We start from the raw sequence: 25466 nt of genomic DNA on the forward strand, positions 1-25466 counted from the left end.
TCCCTCCCTCCCTCCCTCCGTTGGCGCCAGAGCATAGTACCCCCCAAACTTGACTGTCGGGGATCAGAATATGCCACTCCCCCCCCCATAGGCTGCGTCCAAGTTGGAGCTAGTGTGAGCAGACCCCCAGGTGCTCCGGAAGGCTGTCTTTTCCCAGTAGGAATTTACATCTGTAAGGGCAACCCCCGGAAAGGGTCTCAGAAAGAATGCTGCCCCTACCTGGTCACTTCCTACCTAAGAGATCGCTGCCCGGCGCCAGCTTTATTCACTTCCCCGGTCGTCGTCGTCCCCACCGTCCCGTCCCCTCCCCCCCAAGCCTAAGCCGGGTTCCCTTCTATATATAAGCTGTCATCCGACTCGCCAAGTCCCATATTTTGTCGGACTCCCATGGGATTATAGGGCATTAGTTTCAATTCTGTCTTCAGCGGTTTTTGTCATTTACATTTAAAGTGCAAAGAACCCAGAGGGGCGGAGGGAAGCCACCTCTCCGTAAGGCATTTGAGGCTGATACGCTGTAGAGCATTTACCCTCTTTCTGGCGCACAGCTCCTAGATTAATGACTGTCAGGCGACTTGGGATACACTGCTTCCCAACACCACCTCAGCTAGGAGTCTGACTAGGTGTATGCCCGTGGCCCTGCTGTTCCCAGTGTGGCACAGCAATGGGGCAGAGAAGGGGAGCCAGGCGTGGAGGGGAGACTCCAGGACAGTTGACAGCCACCAATCTGTGGCTTCCAACTGGAAAGTGGGGTCCTCCTGTCCGAGCTACTTTGCAGGGTCTCCTGGGAAAATGTATGGGCTTCTACCGCGGCTTTCTTCCCTGAGCCCTGGAACCTCTTATCCGTCGTGATTTGTTTATTCTAAAACTGAAAGTTCATCTGGTGTCTGCCTTCCTTTCGCTTCACGTTTCATTAGCAATTCTAGAAGAGTCCTGAGTGGGTCTTGTTTACAGCACCCCAGGGAGGGCTCCCCCAGCTCTCAGAACCTGCAGTGTCTCTTCTGATCTCTCCCAGACCTGTTTCCATTGGACAGGATATGGGAGGGCCCCAGAGGGATTGCCCAACCCTAACTTGATTTGCTGTGTATCCGAGGGGCTCTGGAAGATAGGGTTTGGGGGGTGTGGATGCAGAAGGGAGCCAGGTTGTAGAGTGTGGGACTCAGTGCTAACTGAAGCAGGGGAGTGGAGCTTGGGCTTGCAGTGGTGAAGATGGGGGGCTTGGCCCCTGCATTGGAGCTGCCTCTCTGGGGTCTTCTGTTTTTTTGCTGGAGACTAGTCCTGAGGCAGGAGGCAGGGGATGAGTCCGGTGTCGAGATGCAAGGTGCAGAACCACCCCCTCCTCCCAAAAGTAGGCTGCCTGGTGCTAATGTTTAAGCCCTGGGGAAAATCACTGGTTCTCTGGGCATCTGGAAGGTGGGGTTGATAACAAGACCTACCTCAGAGCCCTGTGGGGAGGATTTTAAATGAGTTAATAAACATGTAGTTAACACTGAGCACTAGAAGAGGTGCTATTAGGCAGTGGGGGTGGGGATGGCTGCTTCACCCCCTCATCCAATCAACAAGTATGTATAGTCACTGACTGCTCCCACACACTGGAGTTGGCAGAGACCACAGCCAGTGAGGCAAAAGCCTACATACTAGCTGGGCGTGGTAACCCATGCTTTTAATCCCAGCACTTGGGAGGCAGAGGTGGATCTGAGTTCCAGACCAGCCTGGTTTACAGAGTGAGTTCCAGGACAGCCAAAGCTACACAGAGAAACCCCTTCTTGAAAATCAAAAACAAAATCAATTAAAAAACAAAACAAAACACCAAAAAACCCTACATACTGGTGCGCATGTGGAGCTTGAGGTGTTTTAACAGTGGTTCCTCCAGGGAAAGCCTCCAGGAGAGACATCCTGGGGAAAAGGCAAAGGTCAAGAGAAGGCCCCAAGGCCCCACCTGAGGACTTTCAAGGTCTCAGGGGGTCACTCAGATGTCCAGGAAGCAGATGTGAAGGGTGTTCCCTCCTAAGCAGAAGTCTAGACTCAATCCAGTGCATTTGCTAGGAAGGTTGGGCCTGGACCACGCTAATTGCTTGGGAGAGACTGAGGCCAAGTTCTTCAGAAAGCCCAGAGAAGAGTGGAGGTTTATCTGTCCTCCATTTATTTATTTGCTAGGGATTGAATCCTAGTCCATATGCATGCTAGATAAGCATTCAACCACTGAGCTGCGCCCTCAGCATTTAGGGGCAGATCTGTACAAGAGGAGAGGTAGGGTGAGGATTCCAGCCTCTGACGGTGCAGGCCCTGCCTGCCCAGTGCTGGCCCCAGGCCTGTGTGTGTGTGTGTGTGTGTGTGTGTGTGTGTGTGTGTGTGTGTGTGGTGTTCCTGCTGTGTTGGTGAGGAACTGGACCATGCCCTTCTCCCTCTTCCAGCTTTTTCTGGATTCCCTTGAGACCAGGACCCATGTGGCATCGTTTCTATGCTTTCATTTCCTCTGGAGGCAAGTGGAACTTTCTCGGCCTTTGAAAATTCTCAGAAAAGAAAGATCTGTGTGACCCAAACCCAGATGGTATTTAGGCTCAGAGATGGCGTGGAAGAAGTTTAGAAAAGAATAGTATGGTGTGTGTTTATGTATGCATGCATATTTATTTGCTATGTGCATATGTAGGTTAGAGGTCAACCTCCGATGATATTCCACTTTTTTTTTCTCTGAGACTGGATCTCATTGAGCTCAGGGGCTGGCTAATTAGGCTAGGCTCTGACTGGCCATCAAGCCTCAGGGATGCATACCTGCCTCTTCTTCACCAGTGCCGGGCTCCCAAGCATGCACCACCACATCCACTTTTTACATGGGTGCTGGGGATTGAACTCAGGGCCTCATGCTTGTGTGGCAAGCGTTTCCCAAGTGAGCCACCTCCCAGTCCCAGTCACCACAGTTTTACAGTTTTCGTTGCGGACAAGAACACTTCCTAAACACCAGAGACCGCGTAGGGTCCTAGGGAAGCAATGGGGAGAAACTATGGCCCCACCTTCTGGGAACACTGCTGAGGAAGCCAGACTGTCCAGACAGGTTGCCCTTATGTCGTTGGTTTTGGAATCCCCTGTGTTGGGCATTAGTTGTGTTTTGTGTCACCAGGAAACTGAGGCACAGGGTGACTAAGAAGCTGGCAGATGACAAAGCTCGTGTACTTTGAGGTATCTAGGAGGTTCCTATCACTCTCAGATCCTGCTGGCCCTCACTCCAGCCTGGGAGCAAGGGCCGAGGCTCTTCTGAGTCTTCAGGGCCGTGGAGGCAGATGGGGTTCCTGACCTGCCCACAGTCACACAGCTGACCCAAAAGAGCAGGCCCACAGGTGCCCCACCTGCTCACGCTCCTGCCCACTAGTCCACAGATGGATGAAGCCAACAAGCACCCTTGTTTCCCACACCAGCGCCCTGTGGAGAGGGCCTGCCATCAGTCACCTGCCCCATTTCAGAAGCTGAGAAGCCCTTCACTAGGGAAGTAACAAGGCTCCTCTAAGGAAGCTGTCCCCGGAAGTGCCTGATGGGACAGACCAACTGTTGAGTATTAGCAGCTCTGGGTTATCTTCGTTTCTACCCTGGGTTTAACTTGTTCTAGTTTGGGCCCCATTAAGAAACACATGTAGGGGGGAGCCGGAGAGGTGGCAAGAGCCACTGACTGACTGCTCTTCCAGAGGTCCTGAGTTCGATTCCCAGCAACCACCTGGTGGCTCACAACCATCTGTAATGAGATCTGGTGCCCTCTTCTGGCCTGCAGTCATACACATGCTGTATACATAATAATAAGTAAATCCTTAAAAAAAGGAAGAAACGCATGTAGGGACTAAAGAGTTTGCTCAGTGGTTAAAAGCACTGGCTGCTCTTCCTGGGTTCAATTCCCAGCACCCATGTGGTGGCCTACAACTCTAACTTCTAGTCTTCTAGTCCTGGGAATCCGACGCTCTTCTGGCCTCCTCGGGCATCAGGCAGGCACATGGGATACAGACAGACATGCTGGAAAACAGATATATATTCAGTAAACAAGAAAATACTTATGCACACACTCACACACAAAATAAGACATAACAAAACAGACATAAACAAACAAGGGACCATTCCTCCTGGAGTTGGATGGCGTTTTCGGTCCTGTTCTTGGTGTGGCTTGTGTTTGTGGCATTCAGTGGAAGTTCCAGAACCATAGCTTCCCGGGGCTGGCTAGCTTCCCTGATTGAGTCTCAGCATCCTCTTCTGTAAAATGGGGTAAGCAGCTGTCAGATGAGCTGCTGGCAAGTTGGGGCTCCCCTGCGTGGGAATGCCCACGTTGCAAGTCCTCATGGTTGCAAGTCCGCATGCATAGCTGGCCCTTCTTACCACTGACTGAGGAGAAGGTCTCCTGGGGAGGATTTGGAAATCCTTCCAGGACTTGGAGCTAGGCTTGAGCCCACCCACCCCTTCTCAGTGATTACTCAGGCCTGCCTTGCTTAAGTGCCTTTAGGGGCCATAGGCTCACTCTGCTTCCAGAGGACAGTGACCGCTCGGTCAGGGCTTGCAGCCTCAGTTTCCTCTTCAGGAACCTGTAGGCACCCTCTCAAATCTTACAGAGCCGAGGAGGCTGGTCCTGCCAGGATAAGATCACCTCCTCCCCCTCCTTCCTGACCCTGCCCATCGCCTCTCTTGACTGGTCCCCCTGTCTCTTACAGCGACTTCCAGTCTCTCTCCAAGGAAAACGTCTTCGAGAATAACCGTTTGGTGAGTCCTCAGACAGATGGGAGCAGGAAGGGCTGGCTGCAGTGGGGGAGGGCGGGGGTCAGAGGGCCACTGCATTTGGAAAGGGGGCTGCTGCAGGTCCTAGAGGAGGCCCTGGCTCTCCTCCCTTCTCACCTCTTCCCATGGGTGCCCTTCAGGCCACCATGTGGGGATGGTACTGTAGTAACCTCATCATCCCCTTACAATGAGCTGGTCCCAGTCTGGGAAGTAGCCGCTAACTCTGCCATCTCTCTGTCCTCTCCTCACTGTGGCTGCTGCTGGCTCCACCTTTGTACCTGCCTCCACCCTAGGCCTTTGAAGTGGCTGAAAAAGAGCTGGGGATCCCTGCTCTCCTGGACCCCAATGACATGGTCTCCATGAGTGTCCCTGACTGTCTCAGCATCATGACCTATGTGTCCCAGTACTATAACCACTTCAGTTCTGGCCAAGGTAAGAGAGGATCCAGCCCTTCAAGGAGGCTGCTCTGGGCTTGACTTCTTTTCTGAGCTGTGAAGAAATAGGATGGCTAGGCGGCAGTGTCACATGTCTCTCTCTACTGGGAGGCAGAGGCAGATGGATCTCTGAGTTGGAGGACAGCCAGGGCTACACAGAGAAACCCTGTCTCAAAAAACAAAACAAGCTGGGCGGTGGTGACGCACACCTTTAATCCCAGCACTCGGGAGGCAGAGCCAGGCGGATCTCTGTGAGTTCCAGGCCAGCCTGGTCTACCAAGTGAGTTCCAGGAAAGGCGCAAAGCTACACAGGGAAACCCTGTCTCGAAAAACAAAAAAAGAAAAGAAAAGAAAACAAAACAAAACAAAAAAGTAGTCAGGAAACAAACAGCCTGTCATTTATTCACTGACTGTAGATTTGCTAGTTCATATATTGCATTAAAACTGCATTGGCGGGCTGGAGAGATGGCTCTTCCAGAGGTCCTGAGTTCAATTCCCAGCACCCACATGGTGGCTCACAACCATCTATAATGAGATCTGGCGCCCTCTTCTGAATACTTAATAAATAAATAAATCTTAAAAAACAAAACAAACAAACAAAAAAAAAACCAGCATTGGCTTGGGTGAGGTGCTCCACACTTGTAATCTCCATACTTGGGAGGCTGAGGCAGAAGGATTACTTCCAAGTTTGAGACCAACCAAGGCCACAGAATCAGAACCTGTCTGCTTTGCCTTGTGTGTGTGTGTGTGTGTGTGTGTGTGTGTGTGTGTGTGTGTGTGTGTGTTTGGGGGTGCGTGGTGGGCAGGCAATAATAAGCCCAGGTGAGCTCTTCTGTGAGTTCACCTCCCCTCACCCACTGAACTTCCTGTCTGACACTTCCTGTCTGACACTTCCCAGGGCTTTTTCTTCCTGCCATGCCGCTCTCCTCTCTGGGCTGTTGCAGCCCAGCATTTTTGCAGAGCCTGCCTCCTCGGCTTGAGAATAGAGACGCTGTGAAAGAGTGTATGCTGGAGGGACGGGCTTCCTCTCCGTTCCTGTCAGGTTGCTGAGTGTCCCAGGACAGCTTGGGGACAGACAGCTCCTCTCTGCATAGGGGAAGTGAGTCCAAAGAGGGGAAGCAAGGGGCTCGAGAAGACAGTACAAAAGCTAAACAATCCCGAGGCCTACACGGGGCAGTGGCTGCCACTAGGCCCTGAATAGCCCACGTGGGTTGTGTTTACTGCATCTGCTGTGTGTGGGGAGAATCCAGTCTGTCTCTTTAAATTGGGTGGGGTGGGGCTGGAGAGATAGCTCAGTGGTTAAGAGCACTGTCTGCTCTTTCAGAGGACCCAGCTCCTTACATGTACATAGAGGCTCACAATGGTCTATAATTCTAGTTCCAGGAGAGTGGATGCTCTCCTGATCTCTGCAAGCATCAGGCATGAACAGACATACATGCATACATAATTAAATAACAATAAAAAAAATGCTTTTAAAAAAGGCTGGGTGTGGCTGTGCATGCCTTGCATACCAGCTCTTAGAGGCAGAGGCAGGCTGATTTCTGTGAGTTTAAGGCCAGCCGGGTCTGCAAAGGGAGTTCTAGGTCAGCCAGGGCTACAATGTTAGACTTTGTCTCAAAAATATGAAAGAGAAAAAACAACAACAAATACTGTCCTAGAGAATACTGTGCCAGGTCATGGTGGCCCACGCCTTTAATCCCAGCCTTTAATCCCAGCACTCGGGAGGCAGAGCCAGGCAGATCGCTGTGAGTTTGAGGCCAGCCTGGTCTACAGAGTGAGTTCCAGAACAGGCACCAAAACAGAGAGACCCTGTCTCGAAAAACAAAAACAAAAAAGAAAACAAAGAATACTGTTCTAGAGCTGGGAATGAAGCTTAGCTGGCAGTGTGCTTGCACACCATGCATAAAGCCCTGGCTGGGTTCAGTTCCCAGCACCATGTAAACTGGTGGTGATGACACACACCTGTAATCCCAGCATTTGGGAGATGGAGGCAGGAAGACCAGAAGGTCAAAGACCTTGTCAGCTACACAGTCTGGGAGACGTAAGATCTTGTCTTAAGAAAAAATAGTCAGTTTTTGAGCTGGCGCTTGCTGCCAAGGCTGATGACTGGGTTGAGTTCCTAGAGTCTACACGGTTGAGGGAAAGAACTGACTCCTGAAATTACCTCCTGACCATGGCACTTTCAAGCTCCCTACCCCCAAAGTAAATAAACATTAAAATCTTAGGGACTGAAGAGATGGTTCGGTTGTTAATAAAGACTAAACTAAGTTCAGAGCTGGGTGGTGGTGGTGCACACCTTTAATCCCAGCACTTGGGAGACAGAAGCAGGCGGATCAGCCTGGTCTACAAAGTGAGTTCCAGGACAGCCAGGGCTACACAGAGAAACCCTGTTTTGGAAAAAAAAGACTGAGTTCTGTTCCCAGCACTTACGCCTGGCAGCTCATAACTGCCTGTAACTAGCTCCAGAGGATCTAGCTTTCGTGGGCATTGCACTCATGTGGACAGAGCAACACTTAGATGCACACATACACACGTAATCAAATGCAAAAGAAAACCTTACAATTTTAAACTAGGTTTAAAAAAAAAAAAGTGTATGGAGGATGCATGTAGCTGGCTGGAGCATGCTGGAACTTTGGTATCTGCACATGCCAAGGTCAGCTGCATTGGAAGACCCCAGAGCCACTGGTGGGAAGCAGTCTAGCTTCAGTAGAGATAAGACCATGGCCTCAGACTTTTCCCTTTGGTTTTTCAGTCTGTGAGTAACGTGGGCCTAATTGTTAACCTCCCACCTTGGTCTCCTCTTTGCAATAGGGTTATTTATGCATAGAGCCCACCTCACAGGGTTGCTCTGAGGAGTGAAAGGGGGATGTGCAGAGCACATTTGCCCTCTCTGGTTTAGGACTCAGGATGCTTGTTGTTACTCACGGGTCCCCAGCTTGGGTGGTTTGGTTTCCTGACTGTGACTTTCGCAGTCTGGGAAATGACTAGCATCTACAGGGTACTGTGTGTTGATTCAGAAAAGACGAGCTTCAACCAGATGGTGTTTTCTAGTTCTGGTGGTGTTCCTGGGAGCGAGGCCGCTGTAACAGAAGGTCACGCGAGTCTGTACCGGCAATTGAGTGTCGCTTGCTTGCTAGTCCGGGGCCATGAGGGGATTGTGTGACCCTGGTCACAAGTCCTCCAGTTTCCCAGGCTGCACTGCTCTACTCTGTCCTCCTCCCTCCCCCCACCCCTTTCAGTCTCTTCATGTAGCCCAGGCTAGTCTGAAACTTCTTCCTCAACTAATCGAGGGTTACAGATGCGTATTGTCATGCTTACTTTATTTCCCAGTCTCTTTGTGACCAATCATGTATCACTGGAAGTCCTTCCCCAAAGTCACTTCCTAGGCTTACCTTCCAGGTGGGGTGTCCTGTGGGGTTGCATTGATAAAGTTTGTATCTTTTATATCAGTTGACTCCTAGATATAAACCATTTTTATCCCATCCGCCACCGCTGTGATGTGTTCCAATCCTGTGTTCCCTCCCCTAGATGGTCTTGTATTGTACTGTGTGTGTGTGTGTGTGTGTGTGTGTGTGTGTGTGTGTGTGTGTGTTTGTAGCCAGTTCTTTCCTGCTTGGCCTCTCATCTGGACAGTAACCACTGCCCCTTTCTCCTGGGGAACACACAGAATATACTTACATATGTACAACCCAGTGCTTCCCACATTCTAAACAGGCACCTAGCACTGAGCCCTGCCTAGCCCCGTATCTTCCTAGTCTCCTTCCCCTGCAGACCGTCACCCGTCTGCACAGCCTTGTTGCCCCAGTACCTGAAACTTCTCATGCCCTTAGCAATTACTTTCAGAGGCCCTGCTGTGTGCCAGGCACTAAGTTGGCTTCTGGGGGAAGAGTTTCGGGGAGCGTGTTGTGTGATGCTGGAGGAAGGGAAAGAAAGCGTGCGACCGTACATTTCTTAGGAGCTGAGCGAAGGGCAGAGCTCACTTTGATGCATGGTCTCAGAGGGCCTCAGAGGTGATATTTGAAGCTTGCAGGAGACAGCTGTGAAGGTGTGGGGAGGGGTGTGGCAGGCTAGAGCAGCATGGGGACCCGGGAGGAAGAGGAGAGGTGCCGTCCAAGGGAATCTCCCCAGGGACTTGCCTAGGCTGCTGAGTTTCCAAACCTCTTCACTGTGACTCACACTAAGACATGCATTCCAGTCAGGCATGGTGGCCCACACCTTTAGTCCCAGCGCTAGGGCTGCAGAGGCAGGTGGATCTCTGAGTTTGAGGCCAGCCTGGTCTGTATAGTTCCATGGCAACCAGGGGCACATAGTGAGACCCTGTCTCAATAAAAATACTACAAAACAGAAAAAGAGATGCATTTCCTGCCACACTCCCAGGTTCACACGTGTGTGTACATGACACAAGCGTTAGGAATCAGTCCTTTCCCATCTGACATAGTTGTTCCTCCCCTGTGCCATTGTTTAGATGGCTAACTGTCACCTGCTTCATCCCTGAAGGGTGTTTTTAAGGCCTGGGACTAGAGGCTTGCTGAACATTATTGTAGACCTCTGCAAGGAACTTTTATTTAATTAAATTGTATTATCATCATTAGAAATGCTTGTGTGTGTGTGTGTGTGTGTGTGTGTGTGTGTGTGTGTGTGTGTCTGAGCATATCTCTGTGCCTCATGTGTGTGCAGTATCCTGTAGGAGACCAGAAGGCATTGGATCCCCTGGAACTGGAGTTAAGGTGTTTGTGAGCTGCCATGTAGGTGCTGACAAAGGTCAAGCCAGGTCCTCTGTAAGAGACATTTTTTTTTAAGCTGGCAATGGTGGCACACGCCTTTAATCTCAACATGTGGAAGGCAGATGCAAATGGATATCTGTGAGTTTGAGGCCAGCCTGGTCTACAGAGCCAGGGCTACACAAAGAAACCCTGTCTTGGAATTTCTGCTCACCAAAATTAATAATAATAATAATAATAATAATAATAATAATAATAATTCACATTTATTTATTTAGTTTGTGTGCACAAATACTGTCCATCTACCATGTGGGTTCTGGAGATTGAGCTCAAATCATCAGCCTTGGCACCAAGAGCCTTCACCTGCTGCATCATCTTGCTGGCCCTTTAATTAATTAACTAATTAATTAATTAATTTTGAGACAGGGTCTTGCTTTGTAGCCCAGACTAGCTCAGAATTCACAATCCTCTGGTCTTATGATCCCAGGTACTGGGATTACAGGTGTGTACCACACATACACACATGTGCATACCTTGTTTATTTTCAGTATTGGGGATTGAACTCAGAGCCTTGATCATGCTAGTCAAGCGCTCTATGGATGAGCTGTCTGGATACTTGACTGGTTAAATCGCCACCTAGGGACTGCTTCGTGCTGCACAGTTCTAGAGGAGTTAGAGGTTGGGTTTTGTTTTGTTCCTTGGGTGCAGGCGAGGTTCTCAATTTGACACTAGGTGGTGGAGGAGGCAGGTGGTCTGAGGGAAGTCCTGGTTACGTGTGTGGAGTCTCCCCTGACTCCTGGCCACAACTGCCCACTTGGAGACAGGCAGGTGACCTCAGGGAGTAGGCCACCTCCCTGAGCCTTCAAGGAAGCTGGGACTCAGCCTGCTGCAGCCGTGCTTATGGCAGGCAGTCCTGTACAGTGTCAGTCACTGGCTCCCTGTGACGGAGGCTCTGCAAGGCTGAGTGAGTGGCTTGGCCCTGGCACATGGCTTCAAAGTGGAAGTGTTTCCTGGTCCGCGTTACATGGAGTATAGTTGCGCCCGGTGTCCTGCCCAGAGGTGGTGGCGGGAGAGCTCTGGGTGGGCTGGCCCCTCCCTGGGCTCCAGGTTCTGTGCCTGCCTCAGGGTCTCTCCTGTCTTGTAGCTGCTGTCCCAGCACGACCCACACCAGGAAAGGACCCTGCACCCCCCTCCCCCACACCTGCATCACCTGCTGTGCAACCGGGAGAGGAGGTTCAGGTAGGCAGACCCCTGGGCGGAAGAGTAGGCGAGGTGGAGGGCCGCAGCTGTCGTTGGTACAGTCACTGTTGCAGGAGGAAGTTGGCCCTGGCCGTGTTCAGAGGGCATTCTCTGCTCTTGTCCCGCTCGGTTCCCAGCCCACCAGCCCCATGTTGTAGCAGGGAGCCTGGATGTTTTCTCCAGAGCTTGAGCGAGTCACGTTACTGTGACTGAGTGGACAGACCACATGCTGTCCTTGCCATCATGGGACGGTCAGGAGCTCCATGCACAGTGATGCACAGTGATGCGAATATTCCCTTTGACTCTGTGGAGTCCCAGTTTGCAACCACTCAGGGTGATTTCACTGAGGCCCCTCCACAGCGGAATCTCTCAGGCCCTGTTGTCCAGACAGGAAACAATGACTCAGTGGAGGTTTAGTCCTTTGTCCAAGGTCACTCAGTAGAGAAGTGGGGGGCGGGGGCGCCTTGTTAGTCCCCTTTGCAAAGGGTATCAGCTTTTCATCGGCTTTAGAGAGCAGCAGGCCCAGAGTGGGTGCCCAGACAGCCTAAGTGGGCTGGCACCAGTGGGTTAGTTGCTGGAGAGCCAAGGCCACCTGGAGGAAAAGAAGGTTGGCTGGAGCAGCCACCAGGAAAGACTGTACAGCCAGGAGCCCTTCCTTGGAAGCTGGAAGTCTGGATCTGTTTCCGTACTGGCTTGGCAGAGAAAGCTGCCCTTCTCTGGGTGGCCTCTGGCTTCCTCGTGTGGGAGAAGGCGACACCTGTCCTCAGCCTCTGCTAGGACTCTGATCTTCATGTGTCAGCACCATGGAGCTTGGTGTACCCTTGAGGGACATAGCTGAGATGGGGACGGGAAGGGAACTACCCAGGAGCAGCATGGCTGGTAACTGTGCCCCATTTCCTGCAGGGTGATGACCTCTCCTCAGACAGCCTGTCTGAGCAGGGCAAACAGCAGCCCCCCAGCAGCACATGCGCAGCCTGTGGGCAGCGGGTGCACCTGGTGCAGCGGTACTTGGCCGAGGGCAGGCTCTACCACCGGCACTGCTTCCGGTGAGTGCTGCAGGGCAGGGCATGTCTCCCAGCACCTGGAGGGGGGGGAGCCCCCTTTGGGGTCAGCACCCACTGTACCGTTCACACCCATTGGGCTGTTCATGCCAAGCACCGAACTTACCCTCAATCTATAGAGGAACAGTCTGGCTTAGGAGAAAGAGACCCAGTTGGTCACAGAATTCACCTCCCATTCTCATTTCATGTGTGAGAATATGGGGATGCCCTTGGAAGCCAGCTGGAGTTACAGGCAGTTGTGAGCTGCCTGATGTGTGTGTCAGAACCAAACTCAGGTCCTCTGAGAGAGCAGCAGGTGCTCTCAAATGCTAAGCCATCTCTCCAGCCACAGTCTTCTTGGTTGAGGTGCTGAGGCTTGAACCCAGGCCCAGGCATTTGCAGGGCAAGCATCCCACCACCGAGCATTGTGCCCAGCCCCCACTCATCACTGGAGCTCAGTTGAAACAGAATTTTCTTACATTTAAGTGTGACTTCCTGGGGATGCCAAGTTGTTTGTTTGGTTTTGTAGTGCTGGGACCGAACCCAGTCTTGTGCCTGCTTGGCAAGTACTCTACCACTGAGCTATCCTCCCAAAAAACCTGAGGAAGCCAGGATTTCCTTTGTGCGTTTTCATATCTATCTATCTATCTATCTATCTATCTATCTATCTATCTATCTATCTATCGGCAGTGCCTCACTGTGTAGCCCAGGCTAGCCTGAAACTGGTATTTCTCTGGCCTCAGTCTCCAAATGCTGCAATAAAGGTGTGCACCACCTTTACCGGGTGCGGCGGTGGCCCACCCCTTTAATCCCAACACCCGGGAGGCAGAGGCAGGCAGATCTCTGTGAGTTCCAGGACAGCCAGGGATACAAAGTGAGACCCTGTTTTAAAAACAAAACAAAACTAAATGGTGTGCACCACCATCCCTGACTTTTTTAAAAAGTACATCTGAGATGCCAAAGAGAAGGCTCAGTGCTTAAGAGCAGTGGCTGCTCGGGGTCTGGAGAGATGGCTCAGAGGTTAAGAGCACTGACTGCTCTTCCAGAGGTCCTGAGTTCAATTCCCAGCAACCACAAGGTGGCTCACAGCCATCTGTAATGAGATCTGGCACGCAGGCAGAACACTGTAAACATAATACACGGCAAATAAATCTTTTAAAATAATTGGAAAAAAAAAAAAAAAGCAGTGGCCGCTCTTGTGGCGGTCCCAAGTTCAACTCCCTGCGCCTACACGGCCCCTCTCAGTCTTCCGTAATCTAGTTCTAGGGGACCTGATGCCTTCTTCTGGCCTCCTTTGGCAGCAGGTATACATGCGGTGCGTAGATCTACATGTAGGTAAAACAGTCCAACACATAAAATAAGTAAGTCTTAAAAAGTAAATCCCCCCAGACACGCATTGGATATCACTAGGTGTACTTACATGGTATGAAACGTGTGTCAGTAGACGCGTGACCTGTACAGGAGCCTCCTGCAGCTGCGTCCAGCCCCTCTGGGTCACTCCGATCTGTTGTATTCTAGTTCATTAAGAGCAAGCCAGCCTGAGGTCGGGAGGTGGGGTGTGGGGTGACTCAGTGGTGGAGTGCTTATCCAGTATGCAAAGGCTCTGGGCTCCACCCCCAAACCAATGGACTTCGGCCTAAGGGTAGCACATAGTGTCAAGAGCATTTTTTTTTTTTTTTTTTTTTTTTTTTTTGAGGCTCTGGCTTTGGTTCCCAGCCCTGGAAAACAAAATGAAACAAAAACTTAAGATAAACCTGGTAGGTAGGGAGCCCTCTGGATTGCCCGAGTCACTGGCTCGGGCAGTGTTCCCCTGGGGCAAACCCCGGGACACTTTCTCTTCCCCTTGCATCACACAGCATGTTTCACAAGTCCTGTTCCTAGTTTGCTGTGGTTTGCTGTTCCCCTCTGATTCTGGCAGTTACCATGTTCTTTTTCTCCTGGAAAGTCCGGGGTGTAGAGCCAGGGTTGAAGGAGGGGGTGAAGGAGTCTCTTTGGTCTCTGATGGGGACTTACCCAGGGCCTGGCCAATGTGCCCTGCTAAGGGAATCCCTGCTCTGTCCTCTGCAGATGCCGGCAGTGTTCCAGCACGCTGCTCCCAGGCTCTTACAGTAGCGGGCCCGAGGAAGGCACCTTTGTGTGTGCAGAACGCTGCACCAGGCTGGGTCCAGGAGGCCGGTCCGCAGCTAGGCCCTTCTCACAGCCAAAGCAGCAGCAGGTAGCAGAAGCAGCCAAGGATGGGGAGGAGAGTGACCTTAGCCCAAGTGTGCCCGCGGTCGCCGAGGCAGATGGGCTCCAGGCCAGCTCCGAGGTACAGCCCCAGACCCTGCACAAGCCACCTCTTCCCAGCAAGCCCCAGGAGTTGGCCAGTCCCCCTGTTGGCCGGCCCACACCTGCCCCCAGGAAGGCTTCTGAGAGCTCAGCCTTGACACCCCCGACACCACGTCCTCGGTCTAGCCTGCAGCAGGATGGCTTGGTGGAGCAGGGTGTCAGCAGCGGCCTTGTGAATGGTGAGTGAGGGCACAGATGGATGGGGCATGCTGGCTGAATGTCTTCCCTCCTGTGGGCATGTAAATAGCCTTCTTTCTGTTCCAGGAATAGTATCTGCTTCCTTTTTTCTTTCTTTTTTTCTTCCTTCCTTCCTTGTCTTTCTTTTAGATTTATTTTAAATTGTGTGTATATGTGTGTGCCTGTGCATATGACTGTAGGTGCCCATAAAGTCTGAAGTCCAGAAGAGGACATAGGATCCCTTAGAGCTGGAGCTACAGACAGTTGTGAGATACCTCATCTGGGTCTTGGGAACCGAACTCAGGTCCTCTAGAAGAGCGGCAGTGTTCTTATCTGCACAGGCGTCTCTGCAGCCCTGTGAACTGCTTTCCGAGCTGGCACCTGTGTGTGCTCTGTGATGTCACCTGTGTGTGTGCCAGTCACCTGGGGCTTCATGCCATGTTGTTCCCCAGACTGGCACAGCACAAACCACGGCCCCACCTGTGTCCCATGTGTGTTCCGTGTGTGTGTTTTGTTTCTGTCTTGTGGTTTGGAATGTAGCAAGTGTACATCTATGTGTCCTGAGTGTCCCTGGGACTGTACGTGTTGGTGTCATTCCTGGTTCATCCCCAGGTATGCTCCAGGTAACTTCTCACTCCCACAGTGCATGTCTTTGATCTGTCTAGGGAGAACTAAGGGGCCTGGGGAGGGCAGTGGGCTGAGGGCCTCTGAATGCACCGGAACTGCAGTGGGGACTCCTGGCCTGCTGTCTGCGGTCTATTCTTGGATGACTTCCATGTATGCCGAGAGCTCATGGGAACCTGAGATATGCCGAGCATCCCTTATTGTTCGGTCAGGGAAGGCAAGGAAGGCCCAAGGGAGAGAGCATCCTGGGACTTGTGCCAGAACACTCTGTGTGTTTGAATCTGCTCAGCATTCCTGGAGGCTGGCTTAGGGTTGGGTACCAGGGACACAGATAGATCATGCTTGGACCTTGTTGTGTTTTCTTGGAGGAAAAGTCTCCAAGGGTGACAGGCATAGGTGATATAGCCATAAGTGATATGGTGCAGTGTAGAGACACATTGCTGGGGTGGATGGAAGGAAGCCGAGGCTGTGGGGTTCAGATAGTTGGAGTCAAGGGAGGCTTCCAGGTGGAGGTGGCACCTGGGTAGATACCCTGGTATAGAGTAAGTGACTGAGGGGATTTGGGTTGGGACTTTGCAGCTAACATGCAGTTGGGCCTGTCAGAAGCCTGGCTGCAGCCTCTGACTGGCCATTCTCCTACTCACCTCCCATCTTATCTAATCTCCCTGAGGGCTGGGCGAGGAGGTGGTCACCTCGTCTGTGACCTGCTAGGTAGGGCACAAGGACACTCCTTGTTGCTGGCTCTCGGTGCCCCTCTGCAGTCCCTGAAGGCCTGTTCATTGTCCTTTCACGCCTAGGAAGACTGCAGGAACCCCCTGTTCCCAGGCCAAGAGGGACGCCCAAGCTGGCAGAGAGGTATGCTGGCCCCTGAAAGGCCTCTATAGGGAGTGGGGGTTTGTAGGGCCCAGATGGGGAAAGGATTTTCTGAGCCCACAGGGAGGCTCCTCTCTGGGTGAGGAAGGAAAGCCATGTCCCCAACCTGCCTGGCCTGTGCTCCAAGGGGACAGCCACCTCTAGAGTCACTTTGCCTCCCAAGCCTGTTCTTCCTACATGACATGGGGTCTAGGCCTTGTTCCTAGAGCATCGAAAGGCCTGGAAAAGCACAGCTGTTGTGCCCGCCCCCCCCCCCCCCTCCATCTGGGGAGGACATGGCTCTAGCTCTTATTTGAGAACCATCCTCATCAGGATGGCTGCCCTGTGAGGGGTAAGGGGCCACTGTGTCCTACTAGTGAATGTTTGTGCAGCTCCTGGTGTGTGGCCATACTCGGGGACGGGATGTAGAGCTCACTGGACCCTGTGAAACGGAATGTTAGTTAAGCCTCCGTGGAGCCTGAGGCGTAGAGAGGTGGGTGACAGGTGGGTGACATCATTAAATGTCACACAGCCCCTTTTTCGGGCTGGATTGAAAGCAGCTGTGTGATTGAAAGCCTGTCTTCCCTGGGCTTCAAGGTGCCTGCCCTGTTGGGATGTGAACGCGGTAACCCATTTCAGCTTTGTTCCTGGCCCCACCTTGGGGCTAGGCTTGGGAGAACAGAGGGGCAGCTTTTCTCCCTCCTCTGGGACAGACCAGAACTTCCTAAAGGGCAGAAGGCTGACCCCTCGCCGCGGTCTCCCTCTAGGATGCCAGCACCAAGGAAGGACCCCCCATGGATCACACTGGTGCAGACAGAGCCCAAGAAGAAGCCAGCCCCGCTGCCCCCGAGCAGCAGCAGTCCTGGGCCGCCGGGCAGACAGGTGGAAAATGGAGGCCCGGAAGAAAGGACCCAGAAGAGCCCAGTAGCTGGGCCGGAGCCCACGCCCTACAACCCCTTTGAGGAGGACGAGGAGGAAGAAGAGTCAGCCCCAGCAGTACCAAGCCCTGCCCCAACCCCGCCAGAGTCAACACCCAAGTCCCTGCACCCCTGGTACGGCATCACCCCCACCAGCAGCCCCAAGACAAAGAAACGCCCTGCCCCTAGAGCACCCAGTGCTTCCCCACTTGGTGAGTGCTGGGTCTGGGGGTGCAGGGAGCTTCTTGGTGCTTTCGTACGCTGGGGGTGCACGGGCTCTCATTTCCTGGAAGGGGTGGCTTATTGCCACTTCTTAGGGGAGGCACTCCACAGCGCTAAAGCAGTGGAGGCAGAATTGGAGCCCCCAATTTTTTTTTTTTTTTTTTTTTGGTTTTTCGAGACAGGGTTTCTCTGTGTAGTTTTGCGCCTTTCCTGGAACTCACTTGGTAGCCCAGGCTAGCCTCGAACTCACAGATAATCGCCTGGCTTTGCCTCCCGAGTGCTGGGATTAAAGGTGTGCACCACCACTGCCCCAGCTGGAACCCCAACTTTTAACACTTTCTATTCATGCTAATTCAGCGAGGGAGTCAGGGAGGTGCCCAGTAGAGCTCCACACTGGGCTTCTGACAGGCATGAGGCAGGAGGTAACTTGAACCCTGCCTCCCTGTCTGTCTCCCCAGCCACTGAGCAGCTTGGCTCCTACCTGGCTTTGTAGAGCTTGGTCCCTTCCCTGATCTGACCTTGGTCCTCTCGTGTGTGTGTGTGTGTGTGTGTGTGTGTGTGTGTGTGTGTGTGTGTGTGTGTGTGAGAGAGAGAGAGAGAGAGAGAGAGAGAGAGAGGGGGAGATATGGGGGTCGGCTCCAGGCGCTGGGCCTCTCCTCTCCCTGTAGTCCCTTCACTCCAGCACGCTGCCATATGTTTTGGTTTGACCTCAGTTTTGTCTTCAACTCTTGGCCCCTTCCCACTCCTAGGGGTGTGGCTGAGAGCTCTGTGGGACCAAGTACCTGCTAGGAGCAATTACAGGCAAATGCTCTGGTGGCCTATGCCCTGGGTCCCCTTGCTGGGTAGGTTTGGGGTAATGGGGACATGAGCTCTGAAATTGGACAAAGTGATGGGGAGGACCCTTTCCTGAGTCTGTGGCTTCATCCGGGAAGTACGATGATGGCTGTGGAGGCATGATCCATGCCATCTGCAGGATAAAGCTGTGCCTGGCAGTGCCTGGCCCAGCCCTGACGGCAGCAATGCTGCCCCCACCTCTGCTGTTGCTGTCTTTCCCGTCTGTGTGCGGGAGGCCAAGGCCAGTCTGCTTTCCCCTGCCTCCCCTGTACTGAAGTCCCCATCTGCCCCAGCAGCTTGCCTTTGAGTGGGTTTGGGTGTGGGAGGATCATGGGGCATATGGGGAAGTGAGTAGAAGGCCACTGTCTTTCTGGGTAAGAAGTTAGGGCTGTAAGTGTGCCACAAGGCACACTAGAGCATCACATGTACAAGATGGGGTCTGGTGGCCCAGTGCCTTTGTGCATGGGTCCTGGCATGGGTTTAGTGTTCTCTGGCCTCTTTGCCCATCCAGATGGAAAAAGCTTGGTGTCCAGGGCTACCCCCAGCTCTGGGAGCAGGATGTGTTGGGGAAGTCCTGTCCCCCACTTGAACGTTACTGCTATTCTGCTTCCCCAGTTCTCCACGTCTCCCGCCTGTCCCACTCGGAACCTCCTTCAGCCACACCGTCACCAGCCCTTAGCGTGGAGAGCCTGTCATCTGAGGGCCCCAGTCCGACTGCCAAAGCAGAGCCCTTGGAGCCGCCTGCCGTACCCAAGAGCTCCTCAGATCCCACGGTGCACGTGCCTGGTATCCCTGGCACATCCGAGAACTCCGTCATCCCCTCAGCCAACTCTTCCCTATCGTCCTCTGGGGAGCTGGGGCAGCCTGGTGGTGAACAGGGGCCACAGGCCAGGACCAGGGGCAGCCCAGGTACCCAGGCCACCAAGCCCTGCAGTGGCGCTACCCCCACTCCCTTCCTGTTGGCTGGAGACGGAAGCCCTGTCCCTTCCCTGGGGAGCTCATCCCCACAGCTGCAGATCAAGGTGAGTGCTCCCTGGGTGCCCAAAAGCAGCCTTCTAGCTAGTGGGTGTGCGGCTCATCTTGGGGCAAGAGTGCCTGTCTTCTGGCTGCTTGAGTGGACATACCCATCATCACCTGTGCGAGGCACTGATCTGTGTGTTTCTCCAGCCCTTGGTCTGTCTGCTCACTGTTTACTGACACCGTGGGATCTGTCCACCCCTCTACCCTTCACCCACACCTCATCTACCCCTTCAGCTACTGGCTTCACTGATGCCCGGCCTTGGACATATTCATTAAGATCCTGTGTTTGCCCTGGGGGGGGTTTTCCAGTCTATGTGGGGAGACAGGCATAGGATTGTGCTAGAATATAATCTGGAATGAAGCATGGAGAGGAAAGATGACTTCTTCACTAGAGACTGCAGCTCTTGCCAAGATGTCATGAGGCAGCTGGTCCTTGCTGACCACCTCCTGTGTATGTGGGACACCTGGAGTCCCGAGGTCTAACAGGCCTAGTGGTTTCTGTTCTTGAGTGGCCCCTTGTCTGGTCAGCAGGTTCTGAAATGACTCCCGTAGGTAGCCACCCCGGTTTGTAGGAGCCAAGGTTAGCACCCATCAGGCTTAAGGACCCAGGATGCACACCTTTCTGGGTTCCTCTTTTATGGGTTATGGGGAATGCTTATGGAGGACAGACCAGGCCCAACCCTAGACACTTGCTAGACTCTGTCTTCTCTCAGAGGTAAAGCGGGCATGAGGAGGGTCTAGCTGGGCCCTGTCCGGGCATCTGGCCACAGCCACTCACGTAAGTGTGGCACTTCCAGCTCTGCCAGCTGCTGTGTGAGAATGCTTTGTCAGTAAGCTACCGGGTAATGCCAAGTTTCCAGACTCTTCTGAAGAGCCTCTGGGTATCTTGGGGTGCTGGCAGGTGACGGGCTTGGGGGCTTATAGCACTCTCCCAGGTCTATTATTTATAGACTTTAGTTTTTCTTTATTTTAAATTACGTGTCTGTGTATGGGTTTGTGCATGTGAGTGCAGTGCCCATGGTAGCCAGCAGAGGGTGTGTGAGACCTTGTTGGAGTTACAGGGGTCCGGTGGTCACCTGATGTGGGTGCTGGGACCCTGACTGTGGACTTTGGGAAGAGCAGCCTGTGCTCTTAACCACTAAGCCGACTCTGCAGCCTGCCCATCTCCATTTGCAGTGAAGCATGGGTTGGATGGAGACTGATTTGAGAATGTTCTGTGGCTTAAAAAGCCTGGAAGGGCTCAGAGGCCTTGGGCTTTCCTGGACTTCCTCTAGGTGTTGAACAGAGAGAGGGCGGGATCCCAGGGTCTTCGTAATTGGCCCAGCCCCACTGTCCTCCTGTATTAGGAGAGGATGTCAGAGGCAGGTGGAGAAGGAAACAGGTTGTGGGTGACCACACTGTTTCTGCCCCAGGCCCCCTGAGTCTGCTAGTCTGGCCATGTCCAGCCCTGGCGTAGGCAAATTCTGCTTCAGAGAATCCCTGTGCAGCTTGGAGCTTGACTGGATGAGGGCAAGGCCTGCCCCGCCAGGCCAGGGAAGCTGAGGCCTCAGGCGTGATACCTGCTTTCCATAAGCTGAGGGGCACTGTTGGGCGTGGGGGGGGGCAGGGGTCTCTAGAGAAACAGAAAGATGCAGAGCCAGGGTCGGAGTGTGTCCATGGTGGGCAGGAGAGGGGAGGGAGGGGAGAATGGCCTCTCTCGGTTAGCTAGAGGGAAGGTGGGAATCCTGCTGTTGCATTGCTTGCTGGGTGACCCAAGGTGGGGGAGGTGGGCCTCTGAAGCCTTCACTGGAGAAAGCGTGGCTGGGAAGATCATAACTGTGTGGTCAAGGGTGGGAGTCCTTGGCCTCATACTACTGGGCCTCCGGGAAGTGGATGGTTAACCTCTCTGCGCTAGCTCAGCTGTAAGTGGGCATTCGTTAAGGGAGGCTTCTGTGTGCAGGTGGTACCGGGGCTAGAGCCCAAAGTTTTGCACTTGTTAGGCAAGCACTCATTTTTGGTTTTTAAGCTCTATTTAGTTTTGTGTTTTGAACATTATCATACACATGTAAAATGCATTCTGACTATTTTAATTCCCCACCCTCTAATCTCCTGCTCAGCCCTTTGGCCCTCTAACCCTCCCCCTTTTTTTTTTTTTTTTTTTTTTTTTGGTTTTTCGAGACAGAGTTTCTCTGTGTAGTTTTTGGAGCCTGTCCTGGAACTCACTCTGTAGACCAAGCTGGCCTTGAACTCACAGAAATTCACCTGTCTGTTACCTCTCGAGTGCTGGGATTAAAGGTGTGTGCTACCACCACCTGGCCTTACCTTTTTTTTTTTTTTTATATTGGAGACAAGGTCTCACTATATAACCCTGGCTGTCTTGCAAATCACTGTGTAGACCAGGCTGTTCTCGAACTCACAGTGATCTCTCTGCCTCTACCTCCCGAGTGCTGGGATTAAAGGCGTGCACCACCACCACACTGGGCTCAGACAGAAACTTCTCACCCAGCCATGCCCTTGAGCAGAACATGTGTACGGTGTGGGAACTGAGACTGGGGAAGCCCTCTGGAAATGGAACCATTTGCCGAATGAGTGTGGAAAGACGGAACTTTGGGAGATTCTGTTCTTGTCTGAGCCCTTCCCCTCCTGCCACTTGGGTCCTGGCCTGCTTCCCATACTCCTGTATGATCAGACTTCTCAGACTTAACCATCTGCCATGTCTCTGCCTTCAGTCTTCCTGCAAGGAGAATCCTTTCAACCGGAAGCCATCTCCCTCTGCATCCCCAACCGTAAGGAAGGCCACCAAAGGAGCCAAGCCCATGAGGCCCCCTGCCCCCGGACATGGCTTTCCACTCATCAAACGCAAGGTGCTGGCAGAGAGACCCTAAGGCCCAGCTGGCCTGGGCCCAGCCCCCTCCCCTCAGCAGCCTTAAGCATCTGGGACCTATGGGGGGCGCTGTTGGAAGGTTGAACTTAGCCTAGAGTTCCTGTGTAGCCAGGAGCAGTGAGTGGGATGTTTGTTTCTAGCAGGTTCAAGGGCAGAGAGTGAGTGCCAGGAGAAAGTTGTGCTTCTCAGAAGGGTGCTCTGTAACTGTTACACTAGCTCACTGCCCCACAAAGAACTGAGTGACAGAGAAGGGAGAGGCTGCCCTCTGGAGCGGGACCTTAGACCTCTCACTGGGAGCCTGTCATTCCCTCGGTAGGGAGGGGTCATGACCTGCCCGTCTGCCCTTCCCCACACCTATGCTGCTTTCTTGTCACACCATCTTGTGCGACAGGACCTGGGTTCCTAGAGCCTGGAGTGGCCAGGGGACCCTATGAGTTGGAGGGGAGCAGGTGGAGCAGAGGGCTGCTGCTCTTTAGGTGACTGGAATATTGTTGGGCAGGTCCAGGCTGACCAGTATATCCCTTTGGATGACATCAGTACCATGATGGACAAGATTGAGCGCCAGCTGGATGCCCTGGAACACCGTGGCGTCCTGCTGGAGGAAAAGCTGCGTGGAGGAGCCAATGGTGCGGGGGGGCCGCAGAGAGGAGCTGGCTGAGGGCTGGGGGTTGATGGGAGCCCCTCAGTCTGGGGGTGCTGAGCTGGGAGGGGTGCCAGCTCTAGCCTCAGTGGGGATCTGGCTTCCAGAGGGCAGCGAGGACAACATGCTGGTGGACTGGTTCAAGCTCATCCATGAGAAGCACCTGCTAGTACGGAGAGAGTCAGAGCTCATCTATGTGTGAGTCCTGCCCGCTTCCCTGCTGGGGTCCTCCTCGGAGAACTGGGAATTGCACCCCTCTGCCGTGACAGCACAGTGTGGGTGGGTGGGCACTTTGAAGAAGTGTTTACTTCCTCTTCTTCCCACCCTCTAGTGTCAAGCAGCAGAACCTGGAGCAGCGCCAGGCTGATGTGGAGTTTGAACTGCGGTGCCTTCTCAACAAGCCGGGTGAGTCAGCTCGGCCACATGAGCCTGTCTTAAAACCTGAGGAATAATGCCGGGCGGCAGTGGCGCATGCCTTTAATCCCAGCACTCGGGAGGCAGAGGCAGGTGGATCTCTGTGAGTTCGAGGCCAGCCTGGTCTACAGAGTGAGTTCCAGGACAGCCAGGGCCACACAGAGAAACCCTGTCTTGAAAAACCAAACCAAAACCATGAAGGTCTGGGGAGGTGGCTTGCTTATTACTAAGTGCTTGTGCAAGTGTGTGGACCCAAGTTTGACGCTTAGAACCCATATTTGTGGAATCTGGGCATGGTGGGAACTTCAGTTGGGCCAAGGGCTGAGTTGTGGAATGGATAGGAGAGCAACTCACTTCTTTTGGCTGTGGCTGTGGTGTGCACTGACCTGCCGTGTGTGTGTGTGTGTGTGTGTGTGTGTGTGTGTGTGTGTGTGTGTGTGTGTGTGTGGTGTGCACTGATCTATACCTTCTAGTAGAGACTGCAGAGCCATGGAAGGATCCAGGGCTCTGACCTCTTTCCTATGTCGTGACATCATGCCAGGCTCGGCATTCCATTTCACAGCTGAGGTTAGAGAGAAAAGGACTCAGAGGCTGGGATTTCTTCATTTGTGTAGGAGCTCCTAGCTCTGACTTTGCCCTGTGTCTGTCCCAACACCAAAATACCATTTCTCTGATATTCTCTGGAGTCTTGCCTCTCCATTGACTGGGGAACTTGGAAGACTGGAGAGCCCTCAAGTCACAGAATGTCCTAGGCATGTTTTGCCAACTGTGAGTCACAACTCAGCAGGCAGTTGGGGGTGTGGCCACCACTCAGGAGCCCAGTGTGACTAGAGTGGGTATGAAAGCATCAGCCCCAAGGCCCTGGCTGTACACCCTGTCCTTTTTGGCTTTCTCCCGATGGCTTTTGAAGAAAAAGGTGGCTTATGTGACCCTGAGGGAGTTGGGTCCATAGATACCAAGAAAGTCCACCATGTAGGAGGTCAGGCTGCCTCACCTTCTCTGGGCATTGCTGGCCAGAGGCTTCGTTTTCCAGAGCTTCAGTTTCCCTACATGTAGATTAGAGCATAACTTACCAGGCTTTAGGTGGAAGAAAGGCAGAGCAGACTGTGAAGCCGTACTCTGTCCCCAGAACGGGGCTGGGCTTCCTGACCCTCAGTTTTGGTAAGGAGAGCTCATAGGGGAATGGGGCAGTTCCTGGTAGCTTCAAGATGTTTATTTCTAGATATGTCACACATGAGGGCGCCGGGTGTGGGTACCCAGCCCTGGAGCCTGCAGATGGTGAGAGAACCCAGACATAGGTGGGCCCCTGAAGGTGGTCCTGTGAGATAGCACGAGGCCGGGAAGAGGAAAGAGGCTGGGTGGGTGGCAAGTGTTAGTGACATCAGGGATCCTCCTGGCTCCAGTTCCCCTCCTCTGTGGCCTTGAAAACATGTTCCACTGTGTGACTGGGACCACACTGCTTCTGCGGGTGGGCCTCTGGAAGTTCTTTGTCATCCCCATCCCTGTCCACTCAAGGAAGTCCATATAGCTTCCCATAAGAAGCCACCAACAAATGTCTTTTGCAGGGAGCCTTTGAGGGTGCTGGTCCTGCACAGCATCCTTGAATGGTGTGTTTGGTGGGCAGGAAGTCCTTGAGGATTTCTGGCCCTACAGGGAGTCTCTTGAAGGGTGTTTGGTGGGCAGCCGAGTGTCCTTGTTTTTTTCTTCTAGAACTACCTCCATCTCTGTAAGAGCTTGTGAGTGGCACTCTGGGCCCTCCTCTCGTCCCACAGTATGGATGGCCTGCAGTCTTCCCAGGCACTCAGGTGGTGTGCCCTGTTACTGTGAAGAAGAGGGTCCAGACCACTCACCCTGGCTTTCTCCTTTGGCAGAAAAGGACTGGACTGAGGAGGATCGGGACAGAGAGAAGGTGCTGATGGAGGAGATTGTGACGCTCATCGAGCAGCGCAATGCCATTGTCAACTGCCTGGATGAGGACCGCCAGAGGTGCCGTGCCCGGGACCCCGCGGGTGGAGCCGGTTCCTGGCAGAGCCCGGGAGAAAGTGGGCCCCGCCCTCACTGCCAGCTTTCCCTCAAGCCTCTCCAGTCCTGGGGGGCCTGATTCCTTCCTGCTGTGGGCACTCAGCCTGTCTTTTCTACCCCAGGGAAGAGGAGGAAGACAAGATGTTGGAAGCTATGATCAGGAAGAAAGGTGAGACTCAACCTGAGGAGGGGCCAGCGCCTGCGTGTGAGCTGCAGCCTGTGTTTGCAGCCTGGAGATGGAAGGCTGAGCAAGCCCTACTGTTGGGATGGTGGTTGTGATGCAAATTCCCAGGCCCAGTGTGGCTGGGAGCCTAGTAAAGTGAGAGAAGCCCAGGAGGCTGTGTCTCAGGCTGGGAGGGGAGCCAGGAGATTCCCT

General features: G+C 53.2%; 1 protein-coding gene across 1 annotated transcript in view; it reads left to right on the plus strand.

Annotated features, from left to right (window-relative positions):
* The window catches only part of Micall1 (MICAL like 1), a 29476-nt gene that overhangs the window by 864 nt on the left and 3146 nt on the right, over positions 1-25466 (plus strand). Inside the window, exons 2-15 of the mRNA XM_036208139.1 lie at positions 4680-4728; positions 5037-5175; positions 11043-11137; positions 12041-12183; positions 14245-14684; positions 16104-16161; positions 16926-17287; positions 18747-19153; positions 21860-21994; positions 22514-22640; positions 22762-22852; positions 22986-23059; positions 24940-25054; positions 25213-25259. Of these exons, the coding sequence (XP_036064032.1) occupies positions 4680-4728; positions 5037-5175; positions 11043-11137; positions 12041-12183; positions 14245-14684; positions 16104-16161; positions 16926-17287; positions 18747-19153; positions 21860-21994; positions 22514-22640; positions 22762-22852; positions 22986-23059; positions 24940-25054; positions 25213-25259 (2282 nt within the window). The remainder of the gene's footprint in view (positions 1-4679; positions 4729-5036; positions 5176-11042; positions 11138-12040; positions 12184-14244; positions 14685-16103; positions 16162-16925; positions 17288-18746; positions 19154-21859; positions 21995-22513; positions 22641-22761; positions 22853-22985; positions 23060-24939; positions 25055-25212; positions 25260-25466) is intronic.

This window comes from Onychomys torridus, chromosome 16 (assembly GCF_903995425.1).
Source record: "Onychomys torridus chromosome 16, mOncTor1.1, whole genome shotgun sequence".
NCBI lineage: Eukaryota > Metazoa > Chordata > Mammalia > Rodentia > Cricetidae > Onychomys > Onychomys torridus.